The sequence below is a fragment of the Dioscorea cayenensis genome, unplaced genomic scaffold (assembly GCF_009730915.1).
Source record: "Dioscorea cayenensis subsp. rotundata cultivar TDr96_F1 unplaced genomic scaffold, TDr96_F1_v2_PseudoChromosome.rev07_lg8_w22 25.fasta BLBR01001237.1, whole genome shotgun sequence".
Taxonomy (NCBI): domain Eukaryota; kingdom Viridiplantae; phylum Streptophyta; class Magnoliopsida; order Dioscoreales; family Dioscoreaceae; genus Dioscorea; species Dioscorea cayenensis.
In genome coordinates this window covers 1-16,294 of record NW_024087628.1, presented here as the reverse complement: position 1 = coordinate 16,294, position 16,294 = coordinate 1, and the positions used below count along the sequence as shown (strand labels likewise).

Genomic DNA, 16,294 nt, shown 5'->3' with positions numbered 1-16,294 from the left:
TTTTTGGATTGAGGGCCGGCGAGGGAAAATAAAGTAAAACGAGGGTTTTGGAGGGTCAGAATCGGCCCTTCCCTCGTTTGGATTGGTATTTTTAATTTAACGAAGGAAAAGGAAGGGTTAACTCTGACCCTCCGAAACCCTCCGAAACCCCCCTTTTCCTGGCCCCCCGATTTGGGGTGCCGGGGGAGGGAAAACCTCGTAAAGATTTTAAAATTTTTTAAAAGACCTTATTACCCTTAATTTTTTTAAATTAATTACATGACACCACTTCATAAGTTTTTTCTTTCACTTTTTTCAATCTAATTTTATTTTAATCAAGTATTCACATGACACCCATCACAATCTTTGTTTTTATGTATTTATTTTTTGTTTGCTTATTTTTTATCTATTTGTTTATATTGTGTTTTTAATTTCTCAATTCATCCTTAGAATAATTTATCTTAATATAATTCTATTGCTATTGAAATTTTATTCGAAGTACAAATAAAATTAAAATTTTCTTTGAGTGAGAAAAAAAAACTAATAATTATCTAATGTAACATGATTATTATGCTATGAATTAAAATATTAAAATAGGTTTATTAACAATATGATAAAGTGATCTTGTGATGATCCATATAGAATTGTAGGAGGAGTTGGTCTTTAAATCCTAATTAAGTAATTTGGTGTTGCATAATTGAGAGGGGAACTATTCTAAGAATAGTTAGAAGCTACTTTACATCAGCACGACTAGTTGTTCATGCGTGTTGCTACATAGGATAACGTGCTATTCAAAAGGTAGATTGTTCTTTCAACTATAGATTCTGATAACTAACAATTTGTTTGTATTTCAAAAATTTGATGTTTGAGAAATATATATTTTGGTTTCACTTTTTTCTTCAACTTTGTTTTTGTCTTCTTTATGCAAATATTATATGGTTATATGATAGACAATAGTTTATTTGTGCTTCAAATCTCCGAATAATTTATTTTCTTTTATAAATTATGTGATTAGACATTAATGCAATTATATTTTATTATAATTTGGTAATTTGTAGTGATTAGAATAAATTATTTGCAAGAATTTCGTTTATAGATTATTTTTAAAAAACAATAATTAATTGGTTTAAAATATAGGTTATTTTCTAGAAAGTTATTCTTCGTATCTTTCCATCTATAGGAAAAAACCTTTCCTATTACGCCACAAACATAACTATTATGAATTATTTCTTGTTATATAAAGAGAAGAATATTTTAATTATTTTGTACATTATTTAGCGTTCATGGACAAGCAAAGCAATAAGGCAACGTTGGAGTATTTGTGGCAAGAAACACGTCGAAGGGCAGTTGTATATGCTATTTGCTTAGTTATTTATTGGTATGTGCGAAAAAAACAACATCGAGAAGTTATTGATCATAGTATGAGTTCGGAAAGAGACAGAGTTAGAGATGAAATAATGAGCCAAATTGTTGGTTGTGAAAAAGTCAATACTCGATTTGATCCAATTTTAGAAGGTGACATTTGGAAGCTTTTGGAGGACATAGGAATAGATTCAAATTTAATGACTACTATTTACCTTTATTTCATTGAATGTCCTGAGAAAGTACGGGCAGTGCTTGGATGTCCATGGGAGAAAAGAAAGGAGCTAGTGGAAAAGTTGGTGCTCAGTCCTTCTGGCCATTAAACATCAAACATATTCATCAACATCGTAGTAATATTTTTTTTAAATTTGAAAAATTAGTTTTTAGGATTTTTGTTTCTCATATATTTCATAAAGGAACAAGTTATTTTTCTCTAAATTTTTTTGTTTATTTTTTTAATAATATTTATGTTATTTTAGCTATTTTAATTATTTTATATTTTAGTAGACCTAATCAAGCATCAATCCATTGTGATGATGTAAATAGCAACATTTTTTTGTCATATACAAAACAATAATGTATAATATATTTCCAAAGAAAAAATAAATGGTTGTATTTGAGAAGAGACAAAATTAAAGTATAAAAATAAAAATAAAAATAATAATTTTAATATTTATTAAAAATATATACTTAAAGTGTGAATTTATTCGAGATATTCATAATGCATGTGTTTAAATAGAAATTAGTAATTTTTATTTAATAAGAAGAGTATAATTGGTAAATCATATTATTATATATCCTTTTTTTTCCTTTCCCTTCCGTAACCAAACAAGGTTTATTAAATAACTCTCCTTCCTTTCCCTCCATAAAATTTGTCTATCCAAACGAGGGTTGAACCCGTCCTTTTCTTTCCCTCACTTTCCCTCCCCTTCCCTCCCCTTATTTTTCCTTCGACTTTTGAATCCAAACACTATGTTAGTTTTAATTAAAAATTTATGTCATACAACTATTAATTAATAAAAAAATTACATCATATCTCATTCTTATCCAATAGATAAGTAGGTGAAAATAATCAAACTAGCTCTTAATTAATTATCTCATTAACTAATGATATAAACATATAATCCAACAGTAGAATTTAAAAAATAAAATAAATACAAACTGAAAAACTAATTAATATTGAAGTTCGGTATTGAGATCCAAGGCACTTCTAGCAGTTCCATGGAAGTGTCAGTAGTTTTCATTGGAAAAAAACTCAAGCATGAAGAAGAATCTCACGGGCAAAAGAGTAATAAGATGTTGCACAAATACTAACCATTATTCGTCACATGCTCAAAAGAATCTCATGCAGTGACAAAAGCAAGAAGCCAAGCGTTCCTCTTTATATAACACCCAAACTCTCTAGTTCAGAGAAAGCAAAGCAAAGAAAAGAATTAATATTCAAGAGAAATATTTATTTATAAGTACTTTGAGGTTTTCACTTTTCATAGCCACGGCTCAGCTCGCACAGCAACTCAAGGAGGAGTTCTTCTACGTTGTTAGCAGTGTTAAGAGTTTCAGCTTCATGTCTTACACTATGGGAAAACAAGGTCATCATTAATTCATTTATTATTCATGCATGCATGCATGTCTGTCAACTTATTAAGATTTTTCTAATATTTAAAAGTTACTTTTGTTTTTGTTTTTCTGTTTTTAGATACGGAAATTATTGTAGAAAAAAATGAAGTTGGAACTCTGCAGATTAACACGGTAACCCCTCTTAATTCTCTTTCTCTCTCTCTCCAAATATATATATATATATATATTAAAAACAAAATATGAATAAGTCATGTCATGGGATGTAGATAGAGATTGAGTTATTACCCAACATATCATATATATCATGATTAGTAAATTAACATAGTATTAAAGTTTTAAATTAATTGTGTTTCTTCTCGAGTGCTTACTGTTTCTATTTCTCTCTCTCTCCTTCTCTCCTCTCTCTCTCTCTCTATATATATATATATATAAGTGAATGTTTGACTAATGAGCAACTGAATATGTTGATGAACAACAGGCAAGAGAAATTGTTTTAGGAGCATCTGGTGTTGCTACAAATGAAAATCTCAATTACGATAAATGCACTCCTGAAACTAATGGTAAGTTTTCCATGTCAACTTTCTGTGTTGATGTTAACATATTATTAGGTTCATATGTTAAATTGAGTCAATATTGTGGTAAATGAGCTTGTTGTGTATGAGCTTGTTGTTATATAATTTAAATTATATTGTAATATAGGATTTGAATTAATTAGGTGCATGCTATCCATTTTTCCATATAGCATTTGCAACGACTTGGTCACAAAAAGATTTATTTGGATGGACATAGAAAAATATTCATTTGCGACCAACACCGATTGGTCACAAATAACACTTATTTGCGACAACACAAAGTTAGTCGCAAATAATAAGTTGTTACGACGACAATACTTTTTTTTTGCGACGGCTTAATCTTTGTTGCAAATAATACCTTTTGCGACGGCGTACTCTTTGTTGCAAATAATATCTTTTGTGACGATCAATATGTCATCGCAAATAACACTAATTGCGACAAATATTTGGCGTTGCAAAAACATTTCGTCGCCTTAATTCGTCGCATTATTAATTATATTTTAAATTTTTTGCGACAGCTTTTTATTGTCGCAAAAACTAGTTTTTGCGACGGTTGGTTGCAATAACTACCTTTTGCGATGGAAGCAGATACGACGACATGCGACGGCGATATGCCATCGCAAAAATTTTTTTGCGAGGACATTTAAGTTTTTGCGACGGTAACTGGTCATAGCAAAAAGTAGTTTTTCTTGTAGTGGTTGTTTTCACATACATATATATATTGTGTGTGTGAGCACCACTTAATGCTAGCCCTTGGTTGTGATATGTCTTTTATTTGGTGTGTAATATATATGTAGTATTGATTAAGGACTTGTACTCAAAAATATTATATATATATATATACACGTGGGGTTGGAAAACAAGCTCAACATTCATTTATTATTCATACATGCATGCATGTATGCTTGTCAACTTATTATCATGTGTGCATAGTATTTTAGTATTAAGATTTTTCTAATATTTGAAAGTTACTTTTGTTTTTGTTGTTTTGGTTTTCAGAGACCGAAGTCATTGCAGAAAAGAATATTGAAACTCTACAGATTAACACAGTAACTCCTCTTAATTTGCTCTCTCTCTCTCTCTCCACAAATATTTATATATATACACACACAAAATATAAATAAGTCGTGTCAAGATGTACATAGAGATCTGAGTTATTACCCAATATATCATATATATCATGATTAATAAATTAACATAGTATTAAAATTTTAAATTAATTGTGTTTATTCTTGAGTGCCTATAGCTTCTATCTCTCTCTCTCTCTCTCTCTCTCTCTCTCTATATATATATATATATATAAATAAGTGAATGTTTGGATAAGTGAATGTTTGGCTAATGAGCAACTGAATATGTTGATGAACAACAGGCAAGAGAATTTGTTTTAGGAGCATCTGGTGTTGCTACAAATGAAAATCCCAGTGACGATAAATGCACTCCTAAAACTAAAGGTTAGTTTTCCAGCTCAACTTGAAGAAGACAAGTTTAATGTTGTTCCCACCTATATGTTAGCTTGGTTATTTTATGTGTGTTAATGTTGTTCGCATATATATATGTGTGTGTGTGTGTGCACCATGTGTGTGTGTGCACCACATGCTGCTAGCCCTTCGTTGTGATTTGTCTTTTTGTGTGTGTGTGTAATATATAGTATTGATTTAGGACTTGTACTCATAAATACAATATATATGTGTTGTTGGAAAACAAGGTCATCATTAATTCATTCATTATTCATGCATGCATATATTTTTGTTAACTTAACATGTGTGCATAGTACTTTAGCATTAAGATTTTTCTAATATTTGAAATTTACTTTTGTTTGTGTTTTTTCTTTTCAGAGACGGAAGTCCTTGCAGAAAAAAATGTTGAATCTCTGCAGATTAACATGGTTATCTTTCTTAATTCTCTCTCTCCGCAAATACATATATATATATATATATATATATAATAATAATAATAATAATAATAATAATAATAATAATAATAATATGAATAAGTCATAGCAGGATGTACATAGAGATTGAGTTATTATACAACATATCATATATATCATGATTACTAAATTAACATAGTATTAAAGTTTTAAATTATTTGTGTTTCTTCTCTGGTGCTTATGGCTTCTATTTCTCTACGTGTGTGTATGATATAAATAATTTATAAGCGGAAGGAGAGGGGGTAGGGGTGTGCTTGAGCACCCCCTTGGCCCGGCCCATGGAAAGGTTTATATATATATAATTAAAATATTAACAATTATAATTCATATACATATAGTTATCTCTTTATTATTATTTTTAAAATTCGACCAAAATATTTAAAATAAATTAAGTAAAAATAATAAAATTATTATGTTAGATAAAATTGATGTTTAGTGATAATAATAAATAATAATATAATATATATATGGGTAGTTGAACATGTATTTTCATAATATTTTTTTGTTTTTAAATTTTATATGTTAAATATATTTTTATTGAACTTATCAATTTATAATTATCAATTTTCTAAGAATATTAATGTAAAAAGTAATAGTATAATAACAATTATAATTCATATATACGTATAGTTCGCTCTTTAATTTTTTTTTTGTAAATTTCACCCACGCTATGTAAAATAAATTAAATAAAAATAATAAATTTATTATATCAGATAAAATTAATGTTGAATGAAAATAATAAATAATAATATAATATGGGTAGTGAAACATGTCTTCATAATAATTTTTTGTTTTTAAATTTTATATTTTAAATATATTTTTTATTGAACTTATATATCTAATTTAATTTGTTTCATTGATTGTTTAGTTATTTTTTTGTGAAAAAATATGTGATATTTGTTTTGTTATTTGTTATGAAGAATTTATTGTGCAAATTATTGTAATTAAAAAATTGTTAAATATTTGTTTGAGTAATTGCTGTAAAAATTTTGATTATTCATTAAATTATGAATTTGCATTAAGTTTTTGTCTAATTGTATTATTTATTACTTTAATTTTTCATTGTTAGTTGAGTTAATTGTTAATTATGTAAATATGATAAATTTTTTACACTTAACCCAAAATTCTTTAATATAAGTATATTTTATATAGATTATTGTTATATTCTCAAGTTTGAATTAATATAATTGTTTAAAATTTATAATTTTTTTTTAAATTTGAATTCAACACCCCTTTAATTTTGTTTCTAGTTCCACCATTGTTAATATATATGTATAAAAGATATGTGTATTAATTGATATATATCTATATATATAAGCGAATGTTTGGCTAATGAGCAACTGAATATGTTGATGAACAACAGGCAAGAGAATTTGTTTTAGGAGCATCTGGTGTTGCTACAAATGAAAATCCCAGTTACGATAAATGCACTCCTAAAACTAATGGTTAATTTTCTACCTCAACTTGAAGAAGACAAGTTTAATATTGTTCCCATCTATATGTTTGCTTGGTTATTTTCTGTGTGTTTATGTTGTTCTCATATATATATATATATATATATATATGTATCTGTGTGTGTGCACCATGTGCTGCTAGCGTGTAATTGTGATTTGTCTTTTATTTGGTGTGTAATATGTAGTATTGATTAAGGACTTGTACTCATAAATATTATATATATGTGTGTGTGGGGTTGAAAACAAGGTCATCATTAATTCATTCATTATTCATGTATGCATGCATGTATATTTGTCAACTTATCATCATGTGTGCATAGTATTTTAGTTTTAGGATTTTTCTAATATCTGAAATTTATTTTTGTTTGTGTTTTTTATTTGTTTTTAGAAATTGAAGTCATTGCAGAAAAGAATGTTGAAACTCTGGAGATTAACATGGTAATCCCTCTTAATTTTCTCTTTCTCTCTGCAAATATATATATATACATATACATATATATATTATAAACAACATATGATTAAGTCATGCCAGGATGTACATAAATTGAGTTATCTCTTTCTCTCTGCAAATATATATATATATATATATATATATATATATATATATTATAAACAACATATGATTAAGTCATGCCAGGATGTACATAAATTGAGTTATTACCCAACATATCATATATATCATGGTTAGTAAATTAACATAGTTTTAAAGTTTTAAATTAATCGTGTTTCTTCTCGAGTGCTTACAGCTTCTATTTCTCTGTGTGTGTGTGTGTGTGTGTGATGTATATGTATATATATATATATATATATATAGGTGAATGTTTGGCTAATGAGCAACTGAATATGTTGATGAAAAACAGGTAAGAGAATTTGTTTTAGGAGCATCTGGTGTTGCTACAAATGAAAATCCCAGTGACGATAAATGCACTCCTAAAACTAATGGTTAGTTTTACAGCTCAACTTGAAGAAGACAAGTTTAATGTTGTTCCCATCTATATGTTTGCATGGTTATTTTCTGTGTGTTAATGTTGTTCTCATACATACATACATACATATGTATGTATGTATATAAATGTATATGTGTGTGTGCGCACCACGTACTGCTTACTCTTGGTTGTGATTAATTTGTCTTTTATATGTATGCAAGCATGTTTGTCGACTTATCATCATATGTGCATAGTATTTTAGTATTAAGATTTTTCTAACATCTGAAAGTTACTTTTGTTTTTGTTTTTATGTTTTTCAGAGACTGAAGTCATTGCAGAAAAGAATGTTGGAACTCTGCAAATTAACACGGTAATTCCTCTTAATTCTCTCTCTCTCTCTCTCTCTCTCTCTCTCTCTCTGCATATATATATATATATATATATATAAATATATGTATATATGAATAAGTCATGTCGGGATATACATATATAGAGATTGAATTATTACCCAACATATCAAATATATCATGATTAGTAAATTAACATAGTATTAAAGTTTTAAATTAATTGTTTTTCTTCTTGAGTGCTTACAGCTTCTATTTCTCTTTCTCTCTCTTTGTATAATATATATACTTTCTTTCTCTCTGTATAATATATATATGTATAAAAGATATTTGTATAAATGGATATGTATATATATAATTGAATGTTTGGCTAATGAGCAACTAAATATGTTGATGAACGACAGGCAATAGAATTTGTTTTAGAAGCATCTGGTGTTGCTACAAATGAAAAGCTCAGTTACGATCCAAATACTCCTAAAATTAATGGTTAGTATTTCAGCTCAACTTTAAGAAGACAAGTTTAATGTTGTTCCCATCTATGTGTTTGCATGGTTATTTTCTTTGTGTTAATGTTGTTCTCATATATATATATATATATATATTTGTGTGTGTGTGTGTGTGCACCACGTACCACTAGCTCTTGGTTGTGATTTGTCTTTTATTTGCATGCATGTATGTTTGTCAACTTATCGTCATATGTGCATAGGATTTTAGTATTAAGATTTTTCTAATATCTGAAAGTCACTTTTGTTTTTGTTTTTCTGCTCTTTAGAGATTGAAGTCATTGCAGAAAGGAAGGTTGGAACTCTGCAAATTAACACGGTAATCCCTCTTAATTTTCTCTCTCTCAGCAAATATATATATATATATATATTATAAATAAAATATGAATAAATCATATCAGGATGTACATAGAGATTGAGTTATTACCCAACATATCATATATATCATGATTAATAAACTAACATAGTATTAAAGTTTTAAATTAATTGTGTTTGAATATGTTGATGAACAACAGGCAAGAGAATGTGTTTTAGAAGCATATGGTGTTGCTACAAATGAAAACCCCAGTCACAATAAGGACCCTGAAATTAATAATTAGTTTTCCAGCTCAACTTGAAGAAGACAAGTTTAATGTTGTTCTCATCTACATTTTTACTTGGTTATTTTCAATGTGTTAATGTTGTTCTCTATATATATATATATATATATATATATATATATGTATCTGTGTGTGTGCACCACGTACTGCTAGCTCTTGGTTGTGATTTGCCTTTTATTTGGTGTGTAATATGTAGTATTAATTAAGGACTTGTACTCATAAATATAATGTAATATAAAATATATAATAATAAGAAAAAATTATTTATTATTCCTTGCAACTTTTCAAATATCCCTATAATTCCTTTGACATTCCAAGTTCTCCGATAGTTTCTCTTTTCTCAGTTTAATTATTTTTCAGTCTCTGCAACTCTTTCCGTCAAATTAATTTATTTAAAAAATCTAATTCTGGCCCGCTTACGAAATGTACTTTCTGTTTATTAAGTATATTTTTTATTTAATATTGCGTATTTACGTGTAACTACATAATTTTCATTTAATATGTAACATTTTTGTTTAATATATTTTTTATATTTAATATTTTAGTTTCTTGTTCAATAACGCTAATGGGTATTTCAATCAAAAGTATTGAAAGAAGGTGTGAGAAAAAGGAATGACTTGTTTTGGAGATATGAAATGATATAAATAATTTCTCTAATAGTAATAATAATAATAAATAATTAAGTTCATTCTTGTTGCCCTTGAATACTCTAATGGGAGACACTTAAAATATTTTTTTTTATGAGTGGATAAACCACAATTTATTTAAAAAAATAATATAAAAAAAATAAATTTTTAATGATGATAAGTTAATTATGCTCAATACTTGAACTCAATAAAGAAATCAACAAAAGAAAATACCAAGTTGAGAAATTAAATGAGTGCATCTCTTTGAAAAGTTTTTCTGTATCTTATATAAATATAAAATATATGTGCTTGATTTTATGTATGCATTTGTGATGGTTACCTTTGTTGCTATATTTAAAAACTTTCACTTGTATAATTACAAATATGTATTCTACAAAAAATAGGGTGAAAAAAATATAATGATTATGTAGATTCTATACTTTAAATTTTTTTATTATGTTTTATCCATGATTACATGAAACACAAACTCAACTCATACATTACTCAGAAACCTTAAAGAATATGTCATACATATAAAAGTGATAAAAAATAATTTGAGCAATTCAAGCAAAGTAAAATGATGATAAATAATAATTTTAACAATAATTTTAACAATAATTCACACAAAATTACATCCTCACATATGGATAAAATAAAGGAGAAATAAAAAATATATATATATTGGAAATCAAGATCCTTGTTTAAGTTAGCTCTCTAACTTTGGATTGTTTTGACAAAAGTAAACAAAGTCATGATTTGTTATAAGCTATAAAACTATTCAAAGCTGCTATGAATATCAAACAATTCACTAGAATTCAATCTAACCAACAAATATTCATCCAATGAAGCAAGATTAAAGTGATCATATTTGTCTTATTCTTTTTATTATTATTCAATTTTATTTTAGATGTTTACATAATAACAATTTTTAAGCATCTTGTTTCATTAAAACAAAAAAGTGTCACAGCAACCAGCATGAGATCAGAAACAAATTCTAATTCTATTAATGCGAAAATATATATAATAAATTAAAATAAAATAAAATAAAACTATAGTAGAATATCAAAAGGAAAAAAACCAAACCGCAATTATATATATTTTTAGTTTATTTTATTTTTATCTGGTTATATAACTTATATTGCATCCATTGAACATATTTCCATAGCATGCAAGATATTTATTCATCTTCTTCATCATAGATGGAAGATCTATTTGTAGAAGATCTATTTGTATCCACATTTTCTTAGAAAAAAGTTGTATATATACATATATATATATATACACACACAGAAGGATAATAATGAAGCAAGGGCGGCTTAAGGTAACTAGAGGTATTAAACAGAATTTTAGAATAAACCCTCTATTTTATTTAATAAAAATTCATTTTTATTTATATTTTATTGTAATAAATACATATTTGAGATGTTTGTTTATCTTTTTACATACTACTAAACTCGTGATGAAAGGAGATATATATATATTTAAAATTTGTAAATAAAACTCAACAAAGTACAAATTAATATCATGTTTGGCTAATGAGCAACTGAATATGTGGATGAACAACAGGCAAGAGAATTTGTTTTAGGAACATCTGGTGTTGCTACAAATGAAAATCCCAGTTACGATCCAAATACTCCTAAAATTAGCGGTTAGTTTTCCACCTCAACTTGAAGAAGACAATTTTATGTTGTTCCCATCTATATGTTTGCTTTGTTATTTTCTGTGTGTTAATGTTTTTCTCACACACACACACACATATATGTATCTATGTGTGTGCGCACCACGTACTGCTAGCTTTGGGTTGTGATTTGTCTTTTATTTGCATGCATGCATGTTTGTTAACTTATCATCATATGTGCATAGTATCATGGTAATCCCTCTTAGTTCTCTCTCTTTGCAATTATATACATCTTATCAATAAAATACAAATAAGTCATGTCAGGATGTACATATACATGGAGTTATTACCTCAACATATCATATATATATATATATATATATATCATAATTAGTAAATTAACATAGTATTAAAGTTTTAAATTAATTGTGTTTCTTCTCGATTTCTTTCAACTTCTATTTCTCTCTTTGTGTGTATAATATTAATATATATATATATATATAAGATATGTATATAAATGGTACATATGTATAAGTAAATGTTTGGCTAACGATCAACTAAATATGTTGATGAACTACAGGCAACAAAATTTGTTTTAAAAGCATCTAAATCTGATGATGATCATGTATGTAAAACGCCCAGTGGGGGTGATCATGGTCCTGGCACCAACATGATTTCCAACTTAACTTGAAGATGACAAGTTTAATGTTGTTCCCATCTATATATTTTCTTAATTATTTTTTGTGTGTTAATGTTGTTGTCATATATATATCTATATATATATATGTGTGTGTACCACGCATTGCTGACTCTTGGTTGTGATTTGTCTTTTATTAGGTGTGTGATATATAATATTGATTAAGGGCTTGTAACATTTTTGTGACATATTTTGCAATATTTTTAGATGGTTGTTTTTTTGCGATGCAATTTGGTTCTTTCTGCAATGTTATTGGTTTTTTATCTCACATTGTTGCAATTTGTATCGCAAATTTGCGACACTTTTATGTGTCACAAATAGCATTTTTTCTTGTAGTGTTGTACTCATAAATATTGATTAAGGGCCTGTGTAATATATAGTATTGAAGATGACAAATTTAATGTTGTTCTCGTCTATATATGTGCTTCGTTTATTTTTTGTGTTAATATTATTTTCATATATATATATATATATATATATACCAACTATCACACACCGCTGGCTCTTGGTTGTGATAATTATGGTTAAGTACTTCTTGAACTCAATAAACAAATTAACAAAAGAAAATACCAAGTTGACAAATTAAATGAGTGCATCTCTTTAAAAAGTTTCTTTGTATCTTTTATAAATATAAAATATATGTGCTTAATTATACGTATACTTTTGTTACGGTTACCTTTGTTATTAAATTTTAAAAATATTCACTAGTATAATTTCAAATTTTATTCTCCAAACATTTAGGGTGAAAAAAAAATATAATGATTATATAGATACTATATTTTAAATTTTTTTACCATGTTTTATCCATGATTATATGAAAAAAAAAAACTCAACTCATACATTAATCAGTAACCTTAAAGCGAATATGTCATACATCTAATAGTAATAAATAATAATCTGAGCAATTCAAGCAAAGTAAAATGATGATAAATAATAATTTTAACAATAATTTCACACAATATCACATCCTTACGTATGGATAAAATAAAGGAGAAATTAAAAAATATATATTGAAAATCAAGATCCTTGTTTAGTTAACTTTGGAATGTTTTGACAAAATTAAACAAAATCATGATTTGTTATAAGCTATAAAACTATTCAAAGTTGTTATAATATCAAACAATTCCTAGAATACAATCTAACCAACAAATATTCATCCAATGAAGCAAGATTAATTACAGTGATCATATTTGTCTTAATTTTTTAGTTATTATTCAAATTTATTTTAGAAGTTTACATATTAACTTTTTTTTAGCATCTTGTTTCATTAAAACAAAATTAAGAAGTGTCACAGCAACCTGCATGAGATCATAGACAAATTCTAATTCTATCAATGCAAAAATATATAACAAATTAAAAAATAATTAAAATAAAACTATATTAGAATATCAAAGAAGAAAAAACCAAATCTCAATTATTTTTTAGTTTATTTTATTTTTATCTGGTTTTATTGCATCCGTTGAACATATCTCCAAAGCATGAAAAATATTTATTCATCTTCTTCATCATAGATGGAAGATCTATTTGTATCCATATTTTCTTAGAAAAAGTTATATATATATATATATATATATCTTGAAGGACAATAATGAAGGTATGCTATTTTTATTTTTATTTTTATTTTTTTGTTTTCTACGAGTTGTACCAGTTTGAATCATGAGTTATTCATTATTATTTTTAATTATTATTCTATAATTTCCTTCCATGTTGTACTCTGACTACCCTATGAATGATTTGGGTCCGGGTTCGGATTAAAGTTAAAAAACACTCGGACTTCAATTTTTGGACCAATATTTATCTTGATTTTTTTTAAGTAAATTTTTTTTCCTTTGATTCATTCATGAAATCAACTCTTTAATTGTGTTGTAATATATTGGATAAAAATGACAAAAAATTAACAAATAGACCAAAACAAAATACATTATTTTCTGCAATTATTATTATTATTATTATTATTATTATTATTATTATTATTGATCAATAGAAGACACATATACAAGTGAAAATTTTAAAGAATTGGAATGAACACTACAAATTGAAAGGTATTTATAAATAAATCTAAACTCATTCATTCCAAAAACTCAAATAAAAATCTAAAATTTTCTCTTTCAAATAAAAACTAATATAGTAGCCAATATTGATAATTATATCCAATAAATTGTAAACATGATTTAGCTCTTTCTTTTTGTGTATTCTTTTTTATTAAAAAAAAATTGACACTTCCATTTTTTTAGTTTTGTAATTCACGTGATACAAAGAATTCAGATTGATTCACTAGTGTGGGAGATTAACCAAAATTCTTAATTATTATTATTATAAATTTAAAAATATGAAATAGTTTGAGTAAACTTAGATTGAATAGATTTTTTATATATATTTTTGTAATTAATATGCTTATATCTACGAATGAATAAAAAAGTAATTATCAACATCTTCATATCTGTCATGTATTTTAGGCTAAACCTTATTCAATCCTCCTTTTTTATTTTATTTATTGTTTATTATTATTTATTATTTTTTTATTTTTATTTTTTTTTACAAAAACCACAATAGCCATACAAGAAATCACTTCATGATTTTCAATAAAAAATTCAGAAACTATCCAAGAAATCACAACAACTGATGTAAATTCTAATCTCTTATTCCAATATAGAAACATCTCACAAGCTACATACAATGATTCGCCATCAGTTCCAAGAGATCAGGATCACAAATTCACCAACCATCCATCGAATTCAAAGCAAACCAAACCATAATAATAATATAAAAACACACACACACACACAAGAGAGAGAAGGGGATAGGGCGGGACCTGCTGGCGAGAGAGGTAATCCGATTTGATCTGAGCGATGGAAGAGAGAAGTTCCGGGAGGGGAAGCAGCTTCGCCACCTCCCGCACCGCCGCCTCCTTCGCCTCGATCCCGAGATCGTCCATCGATCGTAGTGCTTTCCTCTCGGGAGAGCCTTCGCACCAGACGATGAAAGGAAGAAGAAGAAGAAGAAGAAGAAGAAGAAGAAGAAAGACCAGGTGAGAATGAAGCCATCCCTGGCTTTTATAATTTTTTTTTTTTAAAATAAAAATAGAAATAAAATGATTATTTTTTTTTTAATTTTGCTAATATTTTATTGAGCGTTTGAAAAAGATTTAAAATAAATTTGGAAAGTAATTATTATTATTATTATTTATAATTCGTTGTTACTGGTTTATTATACTAAGGAAAGAAACTAAATCTTTTTTTTATGATTTTGTTTGATATTTATTAAACGGTAACAATTTTTAAAAAGTAAGCAAATTTTGCATTTTGTTTTTGTTATTATTTATGTACATTTTTTTTTAGTGTTTTATTTGATGGGCTGAAATAAATTACTGAAGTAGGCTGGGCTGGGCTGGAACAAAGTGAATGAGCCAAAAAAATACTAATAATAAATAAAATAAAAATAATAGATTTTTTTTTTTGTTACTTTGACTTAGTTACTTAATGTTTTATTAAAATTCACTACTATAGATATGATGTTTTTAATATAGAAAATCAGGCATTAATTTACAAATTGAGATATTCACTTCACGGATTCCCATATTACAATTAAAAAGTATAGTTTAAATTTGTATTAAGGAAAACATCCCTTTGCATTATTTTATTTTATTAAAATAAATTGTTTGTTAAAAATAGGAATCGATTTTTAGTTTTTTTTAGTGAGTTTGATAAATCATCAAAATATATTAGAGAAAAGCAAGTACAAGTACAAGAGTTTAATGGCTAGAGATAAGAACACAGATGGCGTTGTTCTCAGGGATTCACTGATCAAGTTCTCTGATTCGCGCACTGAGCAGAGAGAACATCTGAATCTCTTCAGTTTTTCAGGGTGAAAGGAAAGACTAGAGATCGAATCGGGATGGAGTGAGGTTTTAATAGCGTGAACAAAGTGGGAAGGTGGAGCAGACGGCGAAGAGGCAGCAGCAGCGGTTCCTGAAGGAGTCGCGGAGGAGAAGAGGCAGTCGGAACTCGTGAAGCCGTTCTTTAAAAAGGCGCGAAAGAATTAAAATAAAGATAAGATAAAGACAAAAAGGTAAAACCTATAGGCGCGATTCACCGCACCCAATAAAT

At 27.1% G+C, this 16,294-nt stretch overlaps 1 protein-coding gene across 6 annotated transcripts; it reads left to right on the top strand.

Moving 5' to 3' along the window:
* Positions 1–2,322: 2,322 nt before the first annotated feature.
* LOC120255906 lies at positions 2,323–9,345 on the top strand. 6 transcript variants are annotated; one of them, XM_039263672.1, is made up of 13 exons: positions 2,345–2,930; positions 3,038–3,090; positions 3,398–3,479; positions 4,491–4,540; positions 4,861–4,942; positions 5,327–5,376; positions 6,785–6,866; positions 7,264–7,313; positions 7,736–7,817; positions 8,122–8,171; positions 8,550–8,631; positions 8,918–8,967; positions 9,164–9,345. In XM_039263672.1, the coding sequence occupies exons 1-13, from the start codon at positions 2,906–2,908 to the stop codon at positions 9,245–9,247; spliced, it is 822 nt and encodes a 273-aa protein (XP_039119606.1). In that variant the 5' UTR covers positions 2,345–2,905; the 3' UTR covers positions 9,248–9,345. The 6 variants fall into 6 exon arrangements, with proteins under 6 accessions (XP_039119611.1, XP_039119612.1, XP_039119610.1 ...); XM_039263678.1 differs by lacking the exon at positions 8,550–8,631 and having other exon boundaries at positions 2,327–2,930; XM_039263677.1 differs by lacking the exons at positions 8,122–8,171; positions 8,550–8,631 and having other exon boundaries at positions 2,323–2,930.
* The last annotated feature ends 6,949 nt before the right edge of the window (positions 9,346–16,294 follow it).